At 39.4% G+C, this 24,530-nt stretch overlaps 1 protein-coding gene and 1 long non-coding RNA gene across 2 annotated transcripts in view; one reads left to right on the top strand and one right to left on the bottom strand.

The window, feature by feature from the left end:
* Positions 1–24,530, bottom strand: part of ak5 (adenylate kinase 5) — a 103,121-nt gene that overhangs the window by 24,211 nt on the left and 54,380 nt on the right. Inside the window, exons 8-10 of the mRNA XM_004555225.5 lie at positions 23,540–23,613; positions 12,017–12,062; positions 10,388–10,432 (exon numbers count right to left, since the gene is read on the bottom strand). Of these exons, the coding sequence (XP_004555282.3) occupies positions 10,388–10,432; positions 12,017–12,062; positions 23,540–23,613 (165 nt within the window). The remainder of the gene's footprint in view (positions 1–10,387; positions 10,433–12,016; positions 12,063–23,539; positions 23,614–24,530) is intronic.
* Positions 15,823–23,968, top strand: LOC105940990 (uncharacterized). The gene is made up of 3 exons (XR_001167643.2): positions 15,823–16,016; positions 16,128–16,535; positions 23,556–23,968. It is a non-coding gene; the product is annotated as an uncharacterized LOC105940990 (long non-coding RNA).

Raw genomic sequence — 24,530 nt, 5'->3', positions numbered from 1 at the left:
TTCCATGCTTTTAGGGTGCAAACAGCTTGCATAAATGAAAATGTCCTCAGATATATTCGAAACCAGCCTTTGAGGCTGGATTATTTCCTGAGCTTTGAGAAGGAGTAATATATAGAATTATTAGTTTAAAAACAAACAAACTGATGCATGATTTTAAGAAAAAATGTCACTTGTTCAACTAATTACAAATTTGATTTAAAAAAAAGCAATTTTATCAAACCTGTAGCCTCACAGGCTGCCGCCTCATCCAAACGGCGAGTATATTTAGACACAAATATAACTTTTCACAGTGTAGATGATGTGATATTAATGTTTCCAGGATCCTGGTTACTGAGCTTTGTGAGGAAATAAGTAGCAGGGGTGGAAATCCTTAAATTAAGGTGTTTGTGAGCATGAGATGCTGCATAGTGTCCTCCTAGGGTCATTCTTTTGTCCATTCTCAGAACGAGTTTTTAAGAATGTATGGGGTGCACTGAGTGTCATATTGGGAGCAGTGAGAAAGCATTTTTAAAAAAATCATATCTGACATGTCTCCAGTTGTTGGCTAGTTGGCCTGTATGGTCATCTTAGGCGCAGAGTTCTGGGTGCGAGCACAGCTGCTGTTTAAAGCAGCCAATCAAAATAAAGTTGGCTTAAATGGAGCTGAAACAGCTTGGTCGAGAGGATTACTTTGAACTGAATCATGCAAAGCTATGGCTTAGGCCAGCATTAAAAATGGGCAGCAGGAAATGAGTGTGATAACATAATGTGGTGTGGATTTGATAGAACACAGGAGAATCATAAAGATTCACACATTTTTTTTTTTTATCCATATAATCTAAACCTAAACAGAAACATAAAAAACATGAGTAAAGAATGAATTTGCAGCTTTGGCATGTTTGAATTCTGCTTCTGGTTTCTCTGCTAACGCTCAGTTTGGTAGAGGCTGAGATCTGAGATGCCCAAACCATCCTACCATGTGTGAACAGCACTGTCACAGCGGCGTTCGCAGTAAGAGCCAAAGTGACAGATGGAATAAATTAGAGAGACAGAGATGGAAGCAGACAGAGATGAAAACGATGAGCACAAAACAAGGCAAAGACAGATACAGCCCTGCTAAATAATGTTTCCTTAAAGCATTAATAGGTAATGTTAAGAAACTTTATCAGTTTACATGAAAAATGGACTGGGAGGGGAGATTTTTTCCTCAAAATGTTGACATGATTTATCTGTTATCTGGTGATGATTACTGAGAATGAAAAATGTTCTTGCATCATTTTAATCATTCGACAAAAATCTACACATTGTGTTTCACAATGAGCAAAGATGACAAACCAACACAATCCTCTGGAATTTATATTCTGTATGTGTTAAATTACATGCACTACCAGTCAAACGTTTGGACACACCTTCTCATTTAGTGGTTTTTCTTTATTTTTACTACATTGTAGATACTGAAGACATCAAATATATGAAGGAATATATATATGGAAATATGTAGCAAAGAAAAAATAAATAAATGACTCAAAAAATATGTATTATAGTTCCTCAAAGTAGCCACTCTTTGCTTTGTTGGAAGTGCTGCAAACCTTGGCTTTCTCTCAGTGAGCTTCATGATGTTGTAAGAGAAATGACATCTCCATTATTACTTTAGGAACTGGAGGTCAGTCAGTCCGGAAAATTGTCAAAACTTTAAATGTGTCCCCAATTGCAGTCGCAAAAACCATCAAACGCTACGACAAAACTGGCTCACAAGAGGACCGCCCCAGGAAAGGAAGACCAAGAGTCACCTCTGCTGCTGAGGATAAATTCATCCAAGTCGCCTCAGAAATCAATTTAACAGCACCTCAGATTAGAGCTCAGATAAATGCGACACAGAGTTCCAGTAGCAGACACGTGTCTACATGAACTGTTCAGAGGAGACTGCGCGAATCAGGCCTTTATGGTCAAACAGCTGCTAAGAAACCACAGCTAAGGAAAAGCAACAAGGAGAAGAAATTTGTTTGGGCCAAAAAACCACAAAGAATGTTGTAAGGGCTATTTGACTAAGAAGGAGAGTGACGGAGTGCTGCACCAGATGGCCTGGCCTCCACAGTCACCTGACCTGAACCCAGTCGAGATGGTTTGGGATGAGATGGACCACAGAGTGAAGGCAAAAGGACCAACAAGTGCTCAGCATCTGTTGGAAAACCATTTCAGGTGACGGCCTCATGAAGCTCATCGAGAGAATGCCAAGAGGTGCAAAGTGGTAATCAAAACAAAGGGTGGCTATTTTTTAAGAATCTAAAATATAAAACATGTTTTGAGTTATTTCACACTTTTTTGTTTATCACATAATTCCATAAGTGTTCATTCATAGTTTTGATGCCTTTAGTGAGAATCTACAATGCCATGAAAATAGACACCATTAAATGAGAAGGTGTCTAAACTTTTGACTGGTAGAGTATGTTATCAATTAATCTTCTGTGCCTTGCTGATTACCTGACTGACTGTTTAATCAGCTGATTCTCTTATTAAGCCCGTAAATCCTTAAGGGGAAAAAAAAAAGTTATCATTAGAAATTTCTTCATTAGCTTCAGCAGGGTGGTTTCTGCTTGTTAACCCCTGGAGAGTCTTGGGTCGATTTGTGGCTCTAAGACCGATAGTGTATGCATTTTTCTAAGACCCTCCAGGGGTTAATGGCATCCTCTAACACCATAACACTCGTTTCCAGCCAGCCCCACTAAGTGCAAAATTACCACTGTTGCATCACACACTACCAGCAGGTTTTTCACTTTTTAAATGCAAGTCTGATTACAAGGGCAAATAATAATTTTCCGCAGAGAGGGGAAATAAAAAGAGAGAGAGATGGAAGTCAGAGAGCATGGTGGAATAAGACAAAAAGATAGAAATGGAGGGAAAATGGCTTAAGTAAAAGCTCACATTAGTATTTCACTGCTTTTTCCCCCCTGTAGCACTTCTGCAGAACACTTTTGGATGGGTAACCCGATGCAGCAGATGGTTTGTTACACCGAACCATCTGGAAAGTAGTTCTTAGAAATTGTTCGCCAAAAAGCCAGGCACTTTTTCAAATATTCTTGACAGATCATTGGGTCTCACCATCTAACTTAGCGCTCACAGGAATGATCTATAGAATTTAAAGAGCACCAAAGAGGAAAAAAGTCAAGCTGCAAACTGAGGAGCTTTGAAAGTTGGGGGGGTGAGTAGTGCAGCGATGTATGTAGCATGTAGCTGGCAGATTCTTACCATCTATACAAGAAAAATTTGTATTTTAAAGGGACCCACTTCCAAAAATACTTGGCAGGTGATCAGATGAACCATTTGTCACAAGAAGGATTTTTAAGTCACAAGTTACCATGCAAGGCAGTTGGTGAGGCAAATCCACATTAAACTTGAAGGCAGCTTGGAGATTTTGCTAACTTACAGAAGGTGTATCTGTACCCAAATTTATTGGATTCTTTTACCTGTCGGCCAAGTTTGATGATAGTTTTTATTCAATCCTGTTGTCAAAGAGAGAGAGGAAAAAGAGTCTCCTCTTCTGACTTTTAATTAACAAAATGTAAGTGCCTTCATTAATGTTTAATTCTTAGCAGCATGTGCAGGTGGACAGGTTTAGCATCAATATAAACAAAAGGCCGAATTATACAGAAGACCAAAAGTTCAAACCTGACCTGATATGTACTCATAGAAAAGGACACCCATGTTTTCCACACAGACTCTTAACAGATGACATTGCATGTTGGATCAAAATCTGACAATGCTTTTCTACATTCATAATTCCATCACTTTTGATAACATCACCAACGCCACTGGCTGAAATGGAGCCCCAAACCATGACAGAGCCTCCACGTTGTTTTACAGATGGCTGTAGACACCCACTGCTGTACCTCTCTCTCCTCTGTACATACTGATGAGCACTTCAACCAATGAATCATCACTCCATCACACCTGTTGCCACTGATTTTTCAGTCCAGTTCTTGTGTCATCTGACACATCTCAGTCTTTTCTCTTTGTTTCACTTAAGAATGGCTTCTTGAAAGCCATGCTCCCACCAAGACCATATCTTTGAGGCTTCAGTGAACCTTAGATGGATCAACTTAAGGATCAGATAAATCTCTCAGGTTCTGTGTCTTTTAAAAAAAAATCTGAAGGACATGACTTTCAGATTCTGTTAATCTGCTGTCAGTTCTTTTTAGGCCTGCCATCGGTTCTTATTTCCTGGACTTGTCGAGTTTCCTCCGATTATTTTTATTTATTTATTTTTTTAAAGATCCACGGCACACTGTGCTGAGTTATGCCAAGTTTTCAGGTAAAAGCTCTTTGGGAATCACCTGGTTGGTGCAAAAATACTATTTTATGCCTGTCAAACTGTTATCTTTGTAATTTTTCAGCACTTGTTCATCCCTTCAGTTAGGTAGGATGATTCATTTCTTCAGTGATTTTATGAAACTGTGGCTCCTTGGAAGAAAATTATGAAGAAATGTGGAGCGGCTCTAGACTTATGCACAGCACTGTATATTTAGCTAATTTAGCTAATTAATAACACTAGTATTATACTATTATATAACTAATTTAGAACAAAGGAAACATGAGATGTGAAGCATAAATATGTCCAGCAAATGGCAGATATTGGAATTGGTGTAATTACAATTTTCCCCCATCTTATTTCTTAAATTACACATAATTTCTTAACTTCCAGCTCTATATTGTTATTCCTCGACTCCCTCTGATCCCCTTTTGGTGTACCGTCTCTTTAAGAAAACTTGGCTGCCTCTTGAAGTGACTTCATATGGGAAAAAAACAGAAACCGCCCAGCACTGTTAGCTTTTGGCCCAATGGGTTTACCTGTACATACACTAACCTCTATATTTAAGATTTTATCTATTGTCAAATGAGCATCCAACACTGCAGCACAGAATGTGAGTGAAATTAAGGAAAAGCTTGATATGCTCACTGTAAAGACACTCTGGTGCTGTCATCATGATTTCTGAGAATAGGGAGATAGCCTTTTTTTTTTTAGCCTCTAATAAGTCTGAGAGATAACCTGTATCTCCCCTGAAGCAGCAGCAGCTTCATTGAAGCTGGATGATAAAAGGAGGAGACAGGGATGGTGAAAGGTTACAACACTTTCATGTAGAACTGAGGAGTCATCAAGCTGCGTCACGCAGTCTTGAGTCAGTATTTTCAAAGTTGGAATGACATCTGACGGGGCAGGAAAGAAAACCTTTCGTCCCTGCAGTTGTTTCTTGAAGGGAAGTGCTGGACAACTTGGGTGTTTGAAAGCACTCTTTAAAAACCTACAACTGCTGAAAATACAGCAGAATAAATCGGTTAATATTATTAATGACAAAACATTATGGGGACCAATTAAAGTAATATGCAGCTCTATGATTTTCTTCTTCTCTTCTCTGTGGTAGCTTTGCATGATTTGACCATGTTAAATATGAGCATCCATGACTGTAGCAGCATTTAATGACAGAAAATAATAAAAAAAAAACATTACAGACCATTTTAAAGTCATATAAGCATCTTAAGCTTGATGGTTTTCCGTTTAGGTTAATTAATTGAATGCCCCTAAGCCAGCGGTCCCCAACCTTTTTTGCGCCACGGACCGGTTTATGCCCGACAATATTTTCACGGACCGGCCTTTAAGGTGTCGTGGATAAATACAACAAAATAAAACTAGTACCGGTACCGAAAAAAAGAAGATTTATTCATAACACACATGAAAAGACCCAGGAAAACCGAGTTAACGATAAAAACGATAACAAAATAACGCTGAAAACCGATAAAAACCCTGAAAACCACACATTTCATACCTGAGCCTCAACTCTCACGGCCCGGTACCAAACGACGAGGCCCGGGGGTTGGGGACTGCTGCCCTAAGCCTCTTAACAAAGAGCAGTTTGTTAAGAGGCTTAGTGGTTTTATGAAAATATACTTTATTTTTATTTATATAGTTTATTAACTCACTGACTGCCAGTCACACTAGATAAAAAATAGGATGGTGTTTGGTGGTGATGCTGGTTTCCCAATGATTGCACTAAATTTCTTTTCATTTGGCAACTGTTTGCAGTTGCAAATTAGAGGAACTAATTTCAGTTGCAAGGAGATTACAACTGTCCAACTCAGCAGAGCCGCTTCTAAAAAGACTGCAGATTTAGGGATCAGTTCCAACAACGTTATTCTATCAAGGTGTGGAAGAAGACCCAAACTGTCACCCTGTCACTAAGGCTCAAGCCTGCCATGAACTGGAACCTGCTGGAACACTGACATCACTCTCCACAATGAAGTAAGCTTTAAATTTCCATGAACTGAGAGAGGAATAAAGACGAGGCTTTCAAACCCACAGTAAGTAACAATGAATCTAACAAATGAAAGTGATCACTTGTACTGATGCTATGATGCTTACAGAGTAATTCAGCATTTTTCAGCTCATTTTTCCAGCCCACATCTTACTGATGTGGTCCAGAAACAACTGGAAAAATAAATCTGAGTTTCTGTATTGCAGAAAAGTCTCCTGGAAAGGTTGACGGACGATTCCCCTCGCAGACAGTGCTGTTTTATTTTCATATCAGCGTGTTCTTTTTAAAAAAAAGAAAGTAAAAAACAAACAAAAAATGAAACATGTCAGCTTCCTTTCATACATACATGACGTGCTCATATTCATAAGGGTTCACAGAGCTCCTGCTACTTTGCTTGACACAACACTATGAGCAACCTGCCGGCAGAACAGTGGGTGGTAAAAGATATAAGAGCGATCAGACAAGAACGGTGAAGGTTTTATTCAACAGCTGCCAGCCAGAAGAAAGTTGTGAGGCTGTGTAAAATGTAAATACAAACAGAAGGCAGTGATTTGCAAATGATTTAAATTCTAGAATTCTTTTAAAAATGAACTCTAGACCTAAAAAAAACAGCATTTCAAAGATCTTTTTCTTTCTTATAAAAAACTTGCTCATTTTGAACTTGTGATGATCATGAAAATGGGGAAAGGAGTCGATTTCTCAGTGTGCTGCATCACCTCTTCTTTTAAGATGTCTATGCTGTTAAACTGAATTTAATACATAGTTCAGTATCTGTCTATCTGGGAACTGAGGACGTCAGCTCCTGTGAGTGTGTCTTTCACACTACTAAATAAATGATTTCAGCTGCTCAACAGTTCGAGTCTTCCATTGTGATAGCTTTTGTTTCAAAATGCACCAACTGTGGACGGTGTGCGACATGTCATAGGCTTCTGTAAGGGCCAATGCTGTGAAATACTTGCAGAATGTGGTTCAGCAATGTGCTAATAAAGAGAAGCAAATAATAGAAATAAGAAGGATGCAAAACAGACACTGTCTGAATGGCAGTAAACTAAAAACTGTATATATCGTTCAGCATTAATGATGCCTTCACGAATTTGTGACAGATGCTTCTGAACTGTGTTTATAGCACATCAGATGCTTTTTCTCTTCTTTTTGCTAGTGTGCTCCTCTTTAGATGATCAAGGCATAGACGCCATTAACTGTCCCTCAAGTTCTGTAGACATGAAGTATACAGACAACCTCTGGGATGTCAAGCATTGGTGCAAGGGACGCTGCCAAATAGTGCCACAGACTCTCCTCTGCCCCCGACCCCTCCCTGAGGTTTCTTCCTGTTAGCAAGCACTGTCGCCAAGTGCTTGCTCAAAGAGGGCCGTTTGATTGTTACCTCACAGGTAAAGACTGTGATTTGGTACTAAAAATATAACATAATTGAATTATGTGAGCTCTCAGGAGCTCACTGATCTGCTGATCCGGGTCTGTGAAAAGATCCTCCAGGATACCATCCACTGTCTCAACAGTCACATCCAAGAAGTGACAATGATCATAAAGGAAAACTAGAGAAAAATCAGTCATAAGGGCATCACAGTCAATCACAGTGCAATGTCCTGTTGACATTGCTCTGCAAAACCATTCACTTTTGGGGGTTGCCTTGTTGTTTAACTTGTTATCATGTTGACTTGCACCAAGACAGGCAGTCGTTTCTGTTTTCTAACTGGATAGATTGATATCCCTGATGTCTTACTGGCTTTATAGTGTGTCCATGCAGTCTGTCACAGAGTAATGACGGATGCTCATTTCATCTGCAATAATGTTACTTATTAACCTATTTAGTCTTTTGCTGTTCCTACTCCAGCTTTTGTTTGAGATATGCTGCTGGCATCAAATTAAAATGGCAAAAATACAAAAAAACAAACAAAAAACCCAATTACTCAGTTTTCAAATTTTCCCTTTTTTATTTTGTTTTTAAATACGTTAACTTCTGTTTTAATAAATTAGACTTTCTATTTTATTTTCCTGACAGCACAGTCGCAGATTGTTATAAATGGAGTGAAATCCTAAATGTTATCTTGATTGGCTGACCTCTCATTATACGGTATAAAATTTGTTCGGGAGACACATCTGAGTGTAGGTGACAGTTGTTGCATTTGTGGGTGACATTTTCCTCCAATTATCTGCTGCTGCTGTGAAAAAGCTTTTGGTCTGGCTCAGCGTCTGTTTTTCAAATCCTCTGACAAACTGGTGTTAATTCAGATCAGTCTGGATTTGTCCTGAGAGTCCATGAAAAGGGATTTTAGCACTGATATATGGGTGTGATAGAGAGCGCACACACACATACACACTCAGACTACTGATTAAATAACCTTTTGGTGACCGTATCTTTAGTGTTTTTCCACGGTAGCAGGGTTGACGGTGGTTAATGGAGGGTCTGTATGTCCCAGATCTCTAATTAACCTGCACGTCTGTCGTGTCTTCAATTAGCAGACTGAGCCACAGTGCCTCACTGTACTGTCATGGCATACTAATTGATCACAAAAAACTGAAAACCTCTTCCTCTAGGGGCTGAAGTAACACTGAGCACAAATTGGAAACAGCAATGATGCATTTTTCTATTTTGTGACAAATATTACTTAGATGGCGTATATATTTGCACACGAGATTGATCTGAGAGCTGCCTTTAGAGTCACAATGCAGATTCAAGTTAATAAAAAAATACTGACAAAGATATTGGTTGTTCCACATGGAGGAGATTGGCAACTTATAAGCACCATTTCCACTGATTAATGTGATCGTTTTTACTTGTATTAACATTATCTGAATCCGTTAATTGATTAACAACATGGTTAACAGCATCCATCAGATATATTGTCTTTGACACGGATAATATTGGGTTTATATACCTCGTGGTTATAAACCAGATTAAAAAAGAAAAACAGTGAATCCCTACATTTGACAAGCTTAACCTAGTTAATTTTAACCAATTTGTACAGATAATTATTCTGTTTGGTGACAAAGTGATATAAACTTCTCTTAGATCTAGTCTATCATGGAAAATAAAATAGTAGAAAAGAAAAATAATGCATGCACTACTTTTTAAAAATGAAATCCATGTAATGCTGCAGAGAGCAGATGAACAGCACACGGAGTCCGGCACAATAAAAAATGCTTCCATAGCACCAAATCACGACAACACGGGCCTTAAAACACTTTAAATTGTAAGATGATGAAGGCATGGACAACGTTATGCTGCCTGTAAAATCATTTAGCATGACCGGTTTGGTGGTGGGTCACCAGAGCGTACAGGGCGCAGAGGGTAATTAACACCACACAAAAAATTATTTCAGCAAAATAGACGAACCTGCTACATCATGTTTTTTTTGCAGTGTTATTTTGGTAATTCATCCCATTGTGTGTCTCCTGTGTTTTAACTTCTCTTTGTCATCCTTCTGATTTCCTGATTGTTTCCAAATATGTGTCATTCTTCAATCATATCTAATCTTGTTCACTTTTCTTTTCCCCCTGTTTGTTTCCAGCGTGTCAGCATCTCCCTTTCTGGGCTTCTCGTGCCCCTTTAGATTCTTGGTTTGTTTGTTTTTTCCCCCTTTTTTGTATTTCATGTGCTTTCTGGAGCCAGTTAATGCCTGCTTTTCATTATTTAAACCTGCCTGTCAGTCCTGGATCTGGGTCTTCTCACAATCTGAGAAAATGGCCCCAAGAGTGCAATTATATGCAAATCAGTAACGTTAGACTTCGTGCTTTCCGTCATCATAATTTCTCTGAAAGGAGGACTTATTTAGGCTATGTGTGCCTAATAAATTGCTAAATGTCAAACCGCTGTTGAACTCTAAGTACTGTAGACACGCATCAGTTTAAATGGGTTGTTTTCTACTGACAGACACAAGTAAGATGAAGATATCTGTCACTTCCTAGTCTGACTTGTGTGTGTGTGTGTGTGTGTGTGTGTGTGTGTGTGTGTGTGTGTGTGTGTGTGTGTGTGTGTGTGTGTGTGTGTGTGTGTGTGAGAGAGTAAATTATTAACTAGCAGCTTGATGAGCAATCAGCAGCTGCTCTCTATCACCGTGCGTGCCCATGTTGTCAGCTCTTACCCATCATGAAGATGACCTTTGGTTTCTTCTGTTCTGTAGAATAACCTGTCAGAGGGAATAAAATCACAGTTTAACATGTGGTTCAGAACCACACACCCATATACTTGTGTCTCTAAGGCCCATTTTCTGTCCTAACCTGACCTTGATCATCACAAGTAAACCTCAACACCTTTTTTTTAGGCTTAATTAAAAGTGTCCATAAATATAAAACATGCAATACAGCCGCAGTAATAACAAAACATGTAATGGCACAGTTTATTTAGCTGACGACATCTCCCTCCTGTTGTCTGTTCATCCCCTAAGGGGACTAATTCACGAGGAGAGGAATCGAGCATGTGCAATAGGGGTGAGACTCCCTTTGTGTGTGTCCGATTCGTCTCCTGTGTTTTTCCTCCTTTTGTGATTGGCTGATGGTGTGTGTTCTGTTGTTACACCCTACCACAGAATTTTAATTAAGCATATATTTGCAGTTTCCCCATGCATTACCCCGGATGCTAAGTAGGAAAGGTTTTGTGAGCAATACTTGTGCACAGAGCTAAAGCGATAAGCATTTGACTTGTGCGTTTTAATATTTCCTGTTTAGTTTTCCGAGGAAAAACATTTTGTAAACAGCGGCAGTTTGTTTACATGAAACAGAAGCTGTAACCTTCTAACTTTATCACGCAGTAAATACAGGTGTGCTCAGACACACTGCTTTTGCACAGTTGATCAACTTTATGATTTTGGCAATTGCAATGACATCATCCTGGTAAATTCATGCTCCGTGGAGGCACAGCTCACTAATAGTTATAACTCTTGTGGAATCACTGGAAAAAACTGTTAAATCCAAATAGAAAATATCAAGTGGTAGCAAAAATCTTCTTCTTTCATTTGGCACAGGCACATCTGCCTCCATCCTGCCCCTAGCATCTTCTTCTGTCACTAACCCTCTGCAAGTCTCCATGTACTACATCAGTCACTAAATATAAAGTTCCTATTCTCATCCTCCTCTTATTCCTTCCTGTCCTTTCCTCTTGCTGTATCTGAAAAGCCCCCCCCCCCCTTTGGCCAGCAGTTCCACCCTGTTTGAAAACAGCACAGGGGGTGGTCGTCCTTAACCCAGTGCCCGAATGATCCGTTACAGAAGTCACATTCCTGATGAGCTGCATGCTTGATTTGGCAAAGATTCCCATCCTGACGCAACCCTCCTCATTTATCATGAGTACACTGGCACACGGTTTCCCCATGGCTGGGTTGGTAGCAAGAATCATACCAGTAACATAATAATGAAAACAGTTTGTACTGTTGGATAATGAGATAAACATCAGGTCTAAGTGGCGACAGTGAATCAACAGATGAGCCTCCCCTCGTATTACACAATCAATACTGTTGATGCAGAACAGTGCTGACACACACACACACACACACACACACACACACACACACACACATACACGGCTGCAGGGAGCGGTTCATTGTGGTGAAAAATGGTTACATGACACTTGGCATTTACTGAGATGAAACATTTTGTGATGAAATGCTAGACTGAGTCGACTGCAGGCAAAAGGGACTATGGTGGAAAAGTAGGAAGAGTGTTACTTTGCTCCTTTTTAAACTGAAAATCAAATAGCAGTTATTTCCTCAACTCACTTTCTGTGTTTCCTTCGGCGTATCCGATTTCTTCCTCCTCTTCAACCTGGAAGAAAGTGAGAAATAAAGGTCTTTAGGTTTTATTTATGTTCATATTTTTCCAAAATATGTTTCAAATACTGTGTTTGTGCAGCTCCACATGCTTTCCACATATGCCCCAGTGTATTTGTTTATAAACAGATACACCCATAATTAATAGTAATAGCTACTTTCAAAAACAATCTAAGAAGGTGAGAAGTAGTTTAGAAAATTCCATCAAATAATGAGTTTTAATAAGCACATTTGAAAGAGGATAGTGAATTTCCACAGCTGTGAGACTTGGATAGCATTAAACAAGCTACTACAATCATCCAGACTTCTGGTTTCAGGTTTTCGGCCCTGCCTGCACAAGGTTACTTTCGATCAACCGCAGGAGAATTGGTGCGATATTGGCTGCCAAAGTTTCTCTGGTAGTTCACCTCAAAGGTAATGGGTTAGGCTGAGGTGAGGGCTGCGTGAAGGCCAGACATCATGCTCAAAAACAACTTGTTAATAGCTCCAGGTTTGTACACAAGGGAATTGTCATGCTGAAAGATTGAATCCTGTAGAAGCAAGGTCAAAAACACAGGTTGTCCATATACCGCTGGTCATGCCCATAGCATTCGACAAAAGAACACAGAAAAAGGCTTCTTCTTCTTCTTTGTGTGAACTGCTTGTCAGATGGTGATTCTGGAAATCACTCCTACCTCGACATATTTCTGATGTCCTATTAGGGGTGTCTGTGTTTGACTGTTCAGCAACTTCCTGAAACTGACAACCTGATGTTAACAGCAATTTTGTGGCATGATTGAAAGCACTGTGAGGGAGAGCGAGGTCTCAAGGTTTGTGCTTTCCCTTTTTTTTTTTGTTGTACAACTATTGGCGCTGTTCATGAGCAACAACATAGAGATGCTGCCTGAAAGTATAGACTGTTTTCCCCTATTTTAAACAGGTACCCAGGATGTTGTATTGGCTGTTCAGATTGGGTATAAACATATTTGATTTGCAACACTGTAGCTCAGACAGACTGTAAACCATCTTCTAGAAGAGATAAAGTATGTATTTGAAAAAGAGATTGGGCTGAGTGTCCCTACAGAGCAATCACATGGTGCTAGCCTTGAGGAAATGTCTCTCAGTAAACTGTGATGGCAGAGCAACGACCTCACGGCAAATTGAGCTCTAAAGCTGGCTAGAAAACTTTGTCACTTTAAGTGGATGCAAACTGCTTCAGCCTGTTAAAAATAATAAACTAAAATAAAAAAAATCCCAAGTGTCATTTGTGCAGATTTTCCTTTTCATTACTATGCTCCTCAGCTTCAGCCATCTGGATCACTCTGGCATGCATTACCTACTAATTACTCAAGTGCTACCATTATAATGTGTTTAATTCTTATGATTTAACAGTCCGATGAAGGCAGAAGCAGACAGGAACATTAAGACCTGAATAGGTGATGAGAAAAATGGATAAAATGAATACTCGAACACAGGTGACAGTATCGCAGGTGTGATACTTCTGGTATAAGAGCAGGGACCCTTTTAGACATTAATTTGAAAGTATAAGGAATGGAGATACACTGAGGTCATTATTCATTATTTTAGGACTGTTTGAGGGGCTGACACTCCACTGAAACTGCTCTTTTCAGTCTCTGTGATCATCTTGTAATGGGATCTGATGCAGGGAATTGTTCTGTGCTCATTTTGCTTGACCTCAGTGCGGCCTTTGATACCGTTGACCACAATATTTTACTTAATAGGCTAAAAGTTTTGGCTGGATCAGCACTAGACTGATTTTCCTCCTATTTATCTGAAAGGACTTCTTCTTCTAGGGTGAGAAACTTCTCCTGCTACACTGCTTGTTTAACCTTTGGGTTCCACAAGGTTCATTCCTGGGTCCCCTGTTGTTCTCTTTCATCATTCAGTCTTTTTCTGGCATTTCTTATCATTTCCATGCTGATGACATTCAGCTGGTCATGTCCCACCAGCTGGATTGACTGTCCACCCTGATTGTTCATCCCGGATTAGTGATTGGCTCTCCAATAATTGCCTTGTTTTAAACTGTGACAAAACTGAGGCCATTTTCAGTTGTGAGCTGTAGTCTTCTCCTCTGAACTAGAGAAAAATGCTCATGCGTTAGTATGATTACACCTGAGTTATTGTAATGCCTTTTATACTGGCTTAGACAAATCATCTCTGTCACACTTCTAAGCGATACAAAATGCTGGTGCCAGACTCCTACACACTTCAGCAAGCAAGCTTGCATAAGACTGATTTTATTCTCTTTACATTGGCTCCCAGTTGATTTTGGAATTCATTTTTAAATTCTCACACTTGCATCATGCAGAGCAGTAAATGGACATGCTCCGGACTACTTATCTCAGCTTCTTGTGAAATGCACTGTTGCTCACTGTCTAAGGTCTTTTGGTTATCCCTTGTATAAGACTAAAGCTAAGGAAGAGCCTAGCACTAAGGCTCCAGATCAGTCTACCATTCCAGCTCAGATCAGCTGAGTCTTTGGAGTCTTAAAAAAACCCTTTTCCTTCTGCTTGCATTCTTTTTTTTTTTTTAATCTATGTTTTTAATTATTTTTACTCTGTTTTAACATGGGTCACTTTTGATATTGTGTTGTAACTGTTGTTCAGCCCTTTGTGACTTTTATGTATGCGAAAAGTGCTATTTAAATAAATGTTCATTAGTTCATTAAATATTATCAGCAATTACTACAGGTTGAGATGAAGAAATTCAAATGAATAATTTCAAAAGGACACAGAAAACTGTAAGTCAGTCAAGCACCTGCTTGTAGGAGTGTAAAGAAAAAAACAAACATGAGCTCCTCACTAGTGTTTTGTTGGCAGTAGAAACTATTCAAGTCTTGACTCAACACATTTAAAAAAAAAAGACAATTGTCTCTAGTCTAAACAATACATTATATGCTTAATCACCTCCATACTTTTCTTCAGTTCCCACCAAAAGGCATGTGAGAAAACTGAGCCTCCAACCTCACATTTGAGAGAAAAACATTGAAAGTGAACCTAAATACTGTGTGAACTCTCTGTTAGCCAGCAAATAACTTGTCTAACAGGTGTATCACAGATCCTTAGTCAAAAATGTTACTGAACCGTAATCAAACACACAGGTTCAAATATCTGTATGAGATCATCATCCTACAACACAAAAATACGAGTGGTTTATAAGTCAGTCAGATGTAATTAGAGACTGTCCTTTCAAACAAATGACCTTTAGTAACCATACGCCTTTAGCACACACCTTTAGTTAGAGCCACAAATCCAAATAAGAACACAGTGAGGGTGGATGCTGCTTGTTTTCTGTGTCTAAACAGCAATCAGTGTTTTTGCATTTAAAATTGTGTAAATCATTCCCTAACTTTGGCAGTGTGACGAAAGCATCCACACATTATCAAATTAGTCATTTTAATGGAAACCGTGATTTTTTTCCTAAACCCAGCAGATTGGTTTTAAACCTAAACCAGACCTTAGCCTGAATTTTTTGTATTTTTCAGCAATGATTTTAAAGTACTGATAAAAGCTAAAATAGTTGCATGTTATACATACAAAATTGTGCCTTTTGGATAAATACACGTTAGTCAATTTGATTTAACTTTAACTTCTTTATATTTAATTCTTTATAACTTGGTGTTTATTAGAACACAACAAGCTTTTTTCAGTCTATGAAAACATTATTTGGTTTGGTTATTAACAGCAAAGCTTTCTTTCATTTCTTACACCCTAAGGCAGGGGTGCCCAATCCCGGTCCTCGAAAGCTACCGTCCTGCAGCTTTTAGATGCATCCTTGTTCCCACACACCTGAATCAAATGAATGGCTTGTTATCAGGCCTTTGCCAAACATGATGGCATGCTGAAGAGGTAATCAAACCATTTGATTCAGCTGTGTTGGAGTAGGGATGCATCTAAAAGCTGCAGGATAGTAGCTCTCGAGGACCGGGATTGGGCAGCCCTGCCCTAAGGTGAACTGCTAAAGTCTCAGTTGTTACCTGGATTTCATGTGAAACATACTGTATTGTTCAATTCTTAGAGAAGTAAAGTAAGATGAGTTGTTCTTGTGTTTTATGGAGCAGTTTGCAGTGCGGAGAGTCGTAGAGAGATCGGGCTGCCTGCCAGGAAACACATCAGAAAGCAGCTAAACATCAACTGCAGACTGTTGACTAAAGGAAGGATGACTTCTCTTTATGTTTCCATCTATTACTGGTTCTTGACTTCACATTGCTCTGTCGCCTGGTTATGATTTATACGTTTGGCTTTTTGCGGCGAGGTCAATGTGAAGCTGAAATTGGAGAAGAGCAGAGATGTGACGTAAAGTGAAGGAGAGCACTGTTCCTGTTAAATAAATGCCGTCAGTGTGGGGGAGTGCTGGGTGCCAACGACAAGCCAGCTTGGCATGTGGGTACACCAACTGGTCTGATGACTCAGAGAGAAACACATGCACAGCGAGCATTGAGTCCACGTGATGGAGCTGAAACATGCAGGTAACCACACACGAGCCGCTGTAAAATCCACCAACAACAACAAGACAACATTTTTTTTAAATTCTCATGATGTGAAGACTGTATGTTATTGCTAGATGTCACAAACACATACTCCTACACAAACATCTCAAAACCTAAAGCTTGTGTCTGTATGAGCAGCTCTATGAGAATCTTCACTGTGCACTACCAAATATAACTGTCAACCGATGTTGGAAAGGCATCCGGCTTTTTCTTAGATCCCTATAAATGAGGCAAAAACTAATATAAAACATCCATCTGAGTGTGGGACGTATGGAAAATTCATGGTGTCCCTCAGCAACAACCTTTTATTATTTGTATATAAAATATGTCTGTAAATTATACTTTATGCTAGGGCTGTTCATATAACGATATAGATTGGATAACGACATAAAAACGTCTATCGTTTCATTTTACGCTATCGTTTGTTTCGTGGTGTCGCAAAATAAACTGTTTACGGCAATATTTTTTCATCGTTTTGATGGTCACTGTAGTGGCTATATTAATTTCTTAAAGTTCTCTCTTTCTCTTATATTTAATGTAACCACACTACAGACGGACAAGTGCCTGTTTTTATGCGTTGTCGTTAGCAACAACGACGGTAACAGCATCGCGTGTCCGCTTGTTTATGTTCCACACAAACCTTTCACAATAAAGCTCAAGATCCTGTTGAGACTTTTCAAAATAAACTGAGTCACGTGAAAGAGCAGATTAATTACGGATGAGAATTAAAAAAGAGCCGCCAGGTGCTAAAAAATAAACCTTAGACTCAAACGTTAGAATAGGCTTTTCCCCGCAGCACGCCGTGTAATAAATACTCACAAAGAAAACGGCGGCCCTTACAACTTATGTCTAAAAATGTCTCGTTTCATGCATCGGTTAAAACACTCGACTCCAGCTGGAAAGACTTCCCGCAAGTCGAGCTGCCCGAGATTCACAGAATTTACAGAAAATGTTACATTTTTGTGATTTATATCGTTATCGGGATGATAGCATTCTTGAGATTTTGGTCATATCGCACAGCCCTACTTTATGTCATGACAAAGTACAGCAGAGGCTGGTCACGAGATTTGGTCATGAAACAAAGTTGGGGACAAATTTATATTTTGATCTATTGATGCCACACGTGGAAAGTTAAGAAATGAATAGATACAGTCATGTAATAAAGTTTTCACAGTACAGCATTGCTGATTCCACAGGGTATAAGAAGAGTATAAGAAGCAACTGGGTGCTGCTAGCCAAATTACCAGCCTGTGTGAGCAGCTCTGTGAAAGCAGTTTGGTCAGACTGTGCAATGCTCGAGAATACTTTGGGAAAAAAAAAACTGAACAATTATGGCTTGTTTGGAAGAGTTTCAAGGAGAAGGCCTCTCTTTTCTAAAATGAACATGGAAGCATGGCTTAGGTTCACAAAGTTGCACAAACTTTGTACAAACCACCAAACAAACCACAAGACCTCTGGAACAATGCCCTCCGGATGGAACATTCTGTTTGTGAAGATAACTAAACAAAGCATAACAGCAAATACGTAATACTAACTGTCCAGCAAGGTCGTGAAGGGATGATGATTTGGGCTTATTTTGTGCACCTTGGAGTCACTGAGTCCACCATGAACTCTTCTGTATACCAAAGTATTCTAGAGTCAGAGCATTCTGAGCCATCTGTCTGACAGATAAAGCCTGGCTAAAGTTTAGGGAAAGTGCAACAGGACAATGATTCCAAGCACAGCAAAAATAAGGTTTTGCAATGGTCCAGTTAACTGAAATGGTGAAGCAGGACCTTAAGAGAGCTGTGCATAAATAAATGCTCTCAAACCTCAACAAACTGAAGCAACATTGTAAAGAAGAGTGGGTCAACACTCTTCCACAACCATGTGAGAAACTGATAGTTACACAGGAAATGATTACTTTGAGTTAATGATACTAAAGGTGGAGCAACAAGCAACTGAATTATGGGGTACTCTTTTTTTACATGATGGCAGACAGACATGCTGATAGATGGATAGATACGTAGGTAGGTAGATGGATGAAACCAAACAAAAAAGTGAGAAACTACAATATTGAAGTGACAGTCTAAGTTTATCACTAACCAGACCTGTCCCTGTTAGAGGATGTGTGCAATGCTTACTAGGTGAGGTAAGTTAAGGTGCAGGTAGTCTGAAGGGTTGCTACCATACAGACAAATAATACAAGAAGCAATCATATAGATCATCATCTGGATAGATATAGATCATACAGATAGAGAAATGTTCCTCTATGGAGCAATATCTATATAGAAACTGTCATAAGATTTTACACAAAACCAGATTAAGAAAAAATTGCTACTGCAACCAGCATCAAGAGACTTGGTGCTGGTTTGTAGAGAGTCATGGCAACAAGTCATTGTCTCTGTCTCTTTTCCCCTTCTGTGATGTGGGCTATGTGGTCCAGAGGACAAAAGATCTCCTCAGTATCTCAGTGGTGCAGGACAGCAGCTGCAGTCTGTTAATGATACACCATGCTGGGGATGCTGGTTGTTGCCTGTGATGGACAACGGTTTATTGCAAATTTGTGCAAATTCCATGCCCACCATGGTGCCTGCTCTCTTAACGGCCTATCTATTCACATACCATCCCCATTCTTAATGTTGCCTCCGCAGCAAACCGCTGTGTTGAGGAGAACACTGGAAACTCCTGACTGGAAGCTGGAGTTTACCGCCGATGTTTATTGACCCAGTACAGCCTGCTCTGCCGCTTCCAAAGTGGCATCCGGGCTGACATCATCACGTCTAGATGCGACCCCACCAGTGGGGCTCAAAATCCCTCAGACGAAACAGGATGATGACTTTGTTAGCAGCAGTGGAGGATGCCTCTCCATCCATCTTCATTTCTAAAACCAATTCCCTCACATGAGACTCTCTTCATGAGTCATCTGTATAATCTAATTAAACTGTGGCTGTCATCTCAGCTTTTCAAACCACAGGACCACAATACTGAACTGTCATGTTGATTAACAGATACGATCACATCGACTGAGGAATGATTGTCCTGCGCATAATAATGATGAAAGCAAAAGACGCCATTACACACATTTCACCTTTAAAGAAACCAACAGTCACCGCAGTAATCTCCTCTAGTTCCCTGCAGGGATCGAGCTCCGTTAGATCATGTTAGAAGTGTTCTTGTTACTTTTGTTGTGTAATTAACAACTGAGGTGAAAAAAACATCCAATGCTCTTTTTAAATTAGTAGTGCTCTTGTCAAACTTTTCTCATTTGCAACAAGCTGAAAAGTTTTGATCGTTGTAACGATGCACACGTCTGCAAGAGGTTACCAATTTAAAAAGCGGGTCCTACTGTATAATGAACCATGTTGCTTCAGTACACGATATTCCATATTTGTGCATGTCAAGTCTATTCTTTTAAATGTTTTTGGCCTTTATCAGCTAAAACTATAATAGATTGCTAAATATGAAAGTCTGTCAAGACATCTCTAACCTGGAGATAGCTGTGTTTGCAACATAGCAAATATGCAGATGAACAGTGGAGACTTTGTGGTTAAGGCTGCTGAGTAAGTTGAAATGTTTTGTGTTTTCATTTTTTGGCTCTTGAAACTGTAACTGTTTCCTCCAAGCTGACTACGTCGGCTGTAAGCTTCAAACTTTTCAAAGCAGATTTTCCAACATGTTACGATCAAAAAATGTTCTTTTTCTGGACAGTACCCATTTAATGTCACTGACTACATTTCTAAAAATCCCCTGAAAGGAAATTCTTTTCTGAAATACTTGCATTCTCCTCCGATTCATGTGAGCAGATGCATTTTTGTTTATTTTCTGGATTAACAGGATTAAAGGCTTGCTTTGAGTTTCATGCCTGTCTTGTGCATCCTGCCTTTGTATCTGGTCAAATTAATCGACCATTCACACAGCAGAATATGACAAAAGGAAACATTCACAGCAGTTAGAGGATTTCTCTGCATTTTTCACCAGTTTAAATAGTTTGATATAAAAGTAATCACATTTAATAAGTTGCATTACGTACTTTTAATTACGATGTAATTAAAAGTATAGCATTACTTATTACTGTTTACCAGGGTAACTACTAATCCATATCACTCAAAGCACAACCATGGCTAGTAGTCTACAGAGACACATCTAATACAAAGGTTACTGTGATGAAGCACAAAGATGTCCCACTATAACCCCTTCTTCCCTTCTCATTTTGCTGTTTGCTTTTTGTTTTTCTGTTGTTATTTCTCCTAAAAATGATAGAAATAATATTTAGATTATTTAGATGTGCCAGTAACCAAGAGGGATTAAGAACCTCAAACCAAAAATTAGTACCTTAGAAAATATACCTGTACAGTAGGTGTCCCTCCATCATGAATAAATTAGAGATAGTCAGAAATAATTGGAGGAAGCATCCAAGACATTTGACACCAGAGACCAAAAATAGCCACTCTGTCTCGATGTCTCCCTCGTCTGCAACCTTCCTTCGTCCACACTCTAACAAAGTCTTTCTCCTTTTCATATTTGGGGGCACAAATATGGGTTGACAAGGTGGCACGGTGCCTTTCGACTGCAGAGGCAGAACTGTGTCACCGCTCCACACAGGAAGGGTTAAATGGGAGAATCACTGACTTCAGTGAGCCGGCAGCAATGTCCGTTTTACGGTTCCCTCACTGAGCGGACTTTATCATTGGTCTCGAAGCGACTACGTGACATCAGTCAATAATTATTGACCATCCTCACATGAAGTTCGCTTTTGTCCGTCACGACAAAGATTGTTTTATTAGGAAATCGCAGCTGGCCATGAAGCTCTGGAGACACTCAGCAGTATTCTGGCTCTCAGGTCTCAGAGAACCAGCTGTGAGAGTAATTCTGTTTATGAGGCTGATAATAAGGATATCAATAATTTTAACTGTATAGACACTGTGTGTCTGGCTGAGAAGAACTTTAGGACAATGTACTAGGTCCATCTCAGAAAGCTGATAAATGGATGTCTCTTAGACACCAGCCCTTTTTGTAGCTCCAGTGTTTGATGTTTCTTAGGGATGCACCATTTTCTTTGCTTATTCTTGGCTTTGAGTGTTTCGTCCCTTGTACCCCCTTACAATTTGTTGTTTCTTTCAGTTCAGCCAAGACCATTATAGTTGACATAAAGTGTTCTCCCATCATAAACACTCACCAATCAAAAACAATACTCAGGTAGGCTTTGGCATTTAAACAATGGTCAGCTGATACTAAGGGATCCAAGGTGTGCCAAAAAAATTATCCCTGACACGCTTACACCACTGCCACCAACTTAGATGGATGTTTGTACCATATTCTGATCTTACCTTCTAAATGTCAGAGTAGAAATCGAGACTCATGAGACCAGTGTGGTCTTCTGCTCTTGTAGCCTATCTGCGTCAACGATGCTCTTCTGCATATGGTTGTAATAGCTGATTATTTGAGTTACTATTGCATTCCTATCAGCTTAAAGCAGATAGTTGAGTTGAGCTGAGTTGCTTCTATGCAAAGCTGATAGTAGGAACAGGAGCAACTTAAACAGCTAAAGTGACTTAAATATTGCACTCAATATATTTCGCAATTGGATGTTTAGAAGGGTATAAACTGGGCCATCAAGCGATTTGGGCCAGCACTGAGATTATCAGCTGTATCAGCTGATCCATCAGGACTGTGGGCTAGGTGAAATCTCCACAAGCCTGTCTGGATTCAGGCACTTTGCCCCATTCATCCTGAAAGATCCTGTCAAGCTTTGTTAGATTACAGCGATGTTGTTTGGGTATCCAGTCGAATGAACAACATCGGTGGAGTGCACATTTGTATTTGGGTGATTGCTAGATGTGTAGAGCAGAAGTACCAATAAGAGATGTAGAACTTGAGAAAAGTAGCAGCGCATTACAAAAGAGAATGATGACAGTGTGACAAACCGAAAAAAACAGCAACAACTCAATTTTATTTTGGCTTCAGCTTTCACTCTGAGGGAAATTAAAGAGCTATCAACATGAAATGAAGTAAAGTCAATAGAGCAGGAGGCAAATATGTAACACAAATGTGGTCAAAAAGTTACTGTTCTCGTTAGGTGAAACTGAAAGGTGGTGTAGCCAATAGTAACAAGTAACAAAAGTAAAAGCTGTAGGTGGTGCTTTCCATTTAAAAATACTTTGTTCCTGTTCAAGCAACCCCAGGATTTAAATCCCCCTGCTGATGAATCTTTACACCAACTTTACTGATGCTCCTGAAGAAAAATACAAAAGGCGTGAATAAAAACAGACTTTAAAACGTAAAGGTGTATCTTATTAAACAGGAGAAGAAGAGAGGGAGGGGGGAGACTGAAAAAGCCTTTCATCCCACTATGAGTGAATTACTGCTGAGAAAAATACTCCCAAATCCAACACAGCTGAGCAGCCAACAAGAAATGGAGTCAGTCAGGAGCAGCTCCCAAGTGTGAATTCAATGGACTGAATAAACGTGAAGAGGTGTGCTGCTGAGAGAGTGTCTATACCCAGAAAACTCTGCCTGGTTGGAAAACTTACACAACAATAAACAACCTTCATAAACACTTCAAAGGGAAAAAAAAGTTGGAAGAATGAAGTCAAAGAAAGGCGAACCGACCGAGAGAGACAGGCAATTTGTTTCCAGACATTTGGAGGCGGGAAATGAGATGGAGGTCAGGGTTACACTTTACTGACTGCAGGAGAGTGTGGAGGAATGAAGCTCGTCTGAATGGCAGCCAAGCATTACACAACAATATTCACCATCTTGAGGCTTTTTCAGCGCTCAGTCATTCAGCGTTTCAGATGATGGGTTTACTGTTTGCCATTTCTGAAAATGTAATTTGATTCTGTAATTTAGTATTTTACATATTTTATATTATTCATGTGAAAAGTTGTTTTTTTTTAAACTTCTGCAAAACCCAGTGGAGCAGAAAACGTAGTTATTGTTGAAGCTTTTAAATCCCACCAGAAAAAAAGTCAAACAGATAGTTTTCATTGTTGCGATCTTACCTCATCATCCTTACAGGCAACATCTGCCAGACTGCTTGTTTCACCAAGAAGACTGAGATCCAGCTCACTGGGACCTGCAGACAGAAAAATCCACAACAATCTTAAAAACGTCATTTGGTTTCTTGTTATTTATGTCACTGTGCATTAGATTTTGAGGCTGAGCCAAACAGTGATTAACATATCTCCATGTAAAATGTATTTTTTATTTTATATTATTTTCATTACTTTTAGGTTTAAAATTATTAATCAGAGTCTTGATGCTCAGCAAATTCCCTCCACTATTGGCATCATCAGGAGGGAATACAGTCTAATGTACTTTACTCACTTTGCTACATGAAAACCATTTGATGCAAGATTTTACTGGGAAACCTTAAATATCATAAACCTGGCAAAAAAAAAAAAGAAATTAAATATTAATCTTTGTATAAACGAGGTCTAATTTGCATCATCATTTTTGCTCTATCTACTACCTTTCACTGCTATTTCTGTGCAATTTTAAGTTTTCAACAGGAAAAAAACCCCCACCATCAGAGGAAGCGCCACGTAACACCAGCATCTTCCCTAAGATGGGCATTCATGCAATTTCAAACTTCCTAGAAGTTTTTCCTATAAAAGCATCCTATGTGCAGGAACAAGCCAGATCTACAGAAGCTTCACTGTACAACCCACATCCAATACTGGTGTGCACACAAGAGCTGACATCAAAAGCTGAAAAGTAAAACCAATGGAAAAGTGCCAGAAACTGAAGATCCTCGAATTAGGATTCAGGCCTGTCTTCAAAAGTGAATCAGTTCCTATATACTCGCACATTAAAATGCAAAACTTTATCAATAAATGCTTCCATGCGTTTGGATTTTGTTAAGGCTGAGATTTAGGGTCATGCCAGGTTTGACGCATTTGCACACAGAGGAAGGTGTCTGCTTAGCCTCACCTCTGTAAATTGATTCAGTGACTTAAATAATATTTAGTTCAAAGAAGGCTGTGTTTCTGT

The sequence above is a fragment of the Maylandia zebra genome, linkage group LG18, assembly GCF_041146795.1.
Source record: "Maylandia zebra isolate NMK-2024a linkage group LG18, Mzebra_GT3a, whole genome shotgun sequence".
NCBI lineage: Eukaryota > Metazoa > Chordata > Actinopteri > Cichliformes > Cichlidae > Maylandia > Maylandia zebra.
This window is presented reverse-complemented; position numbering and strand designations above follow the sequence as displayed.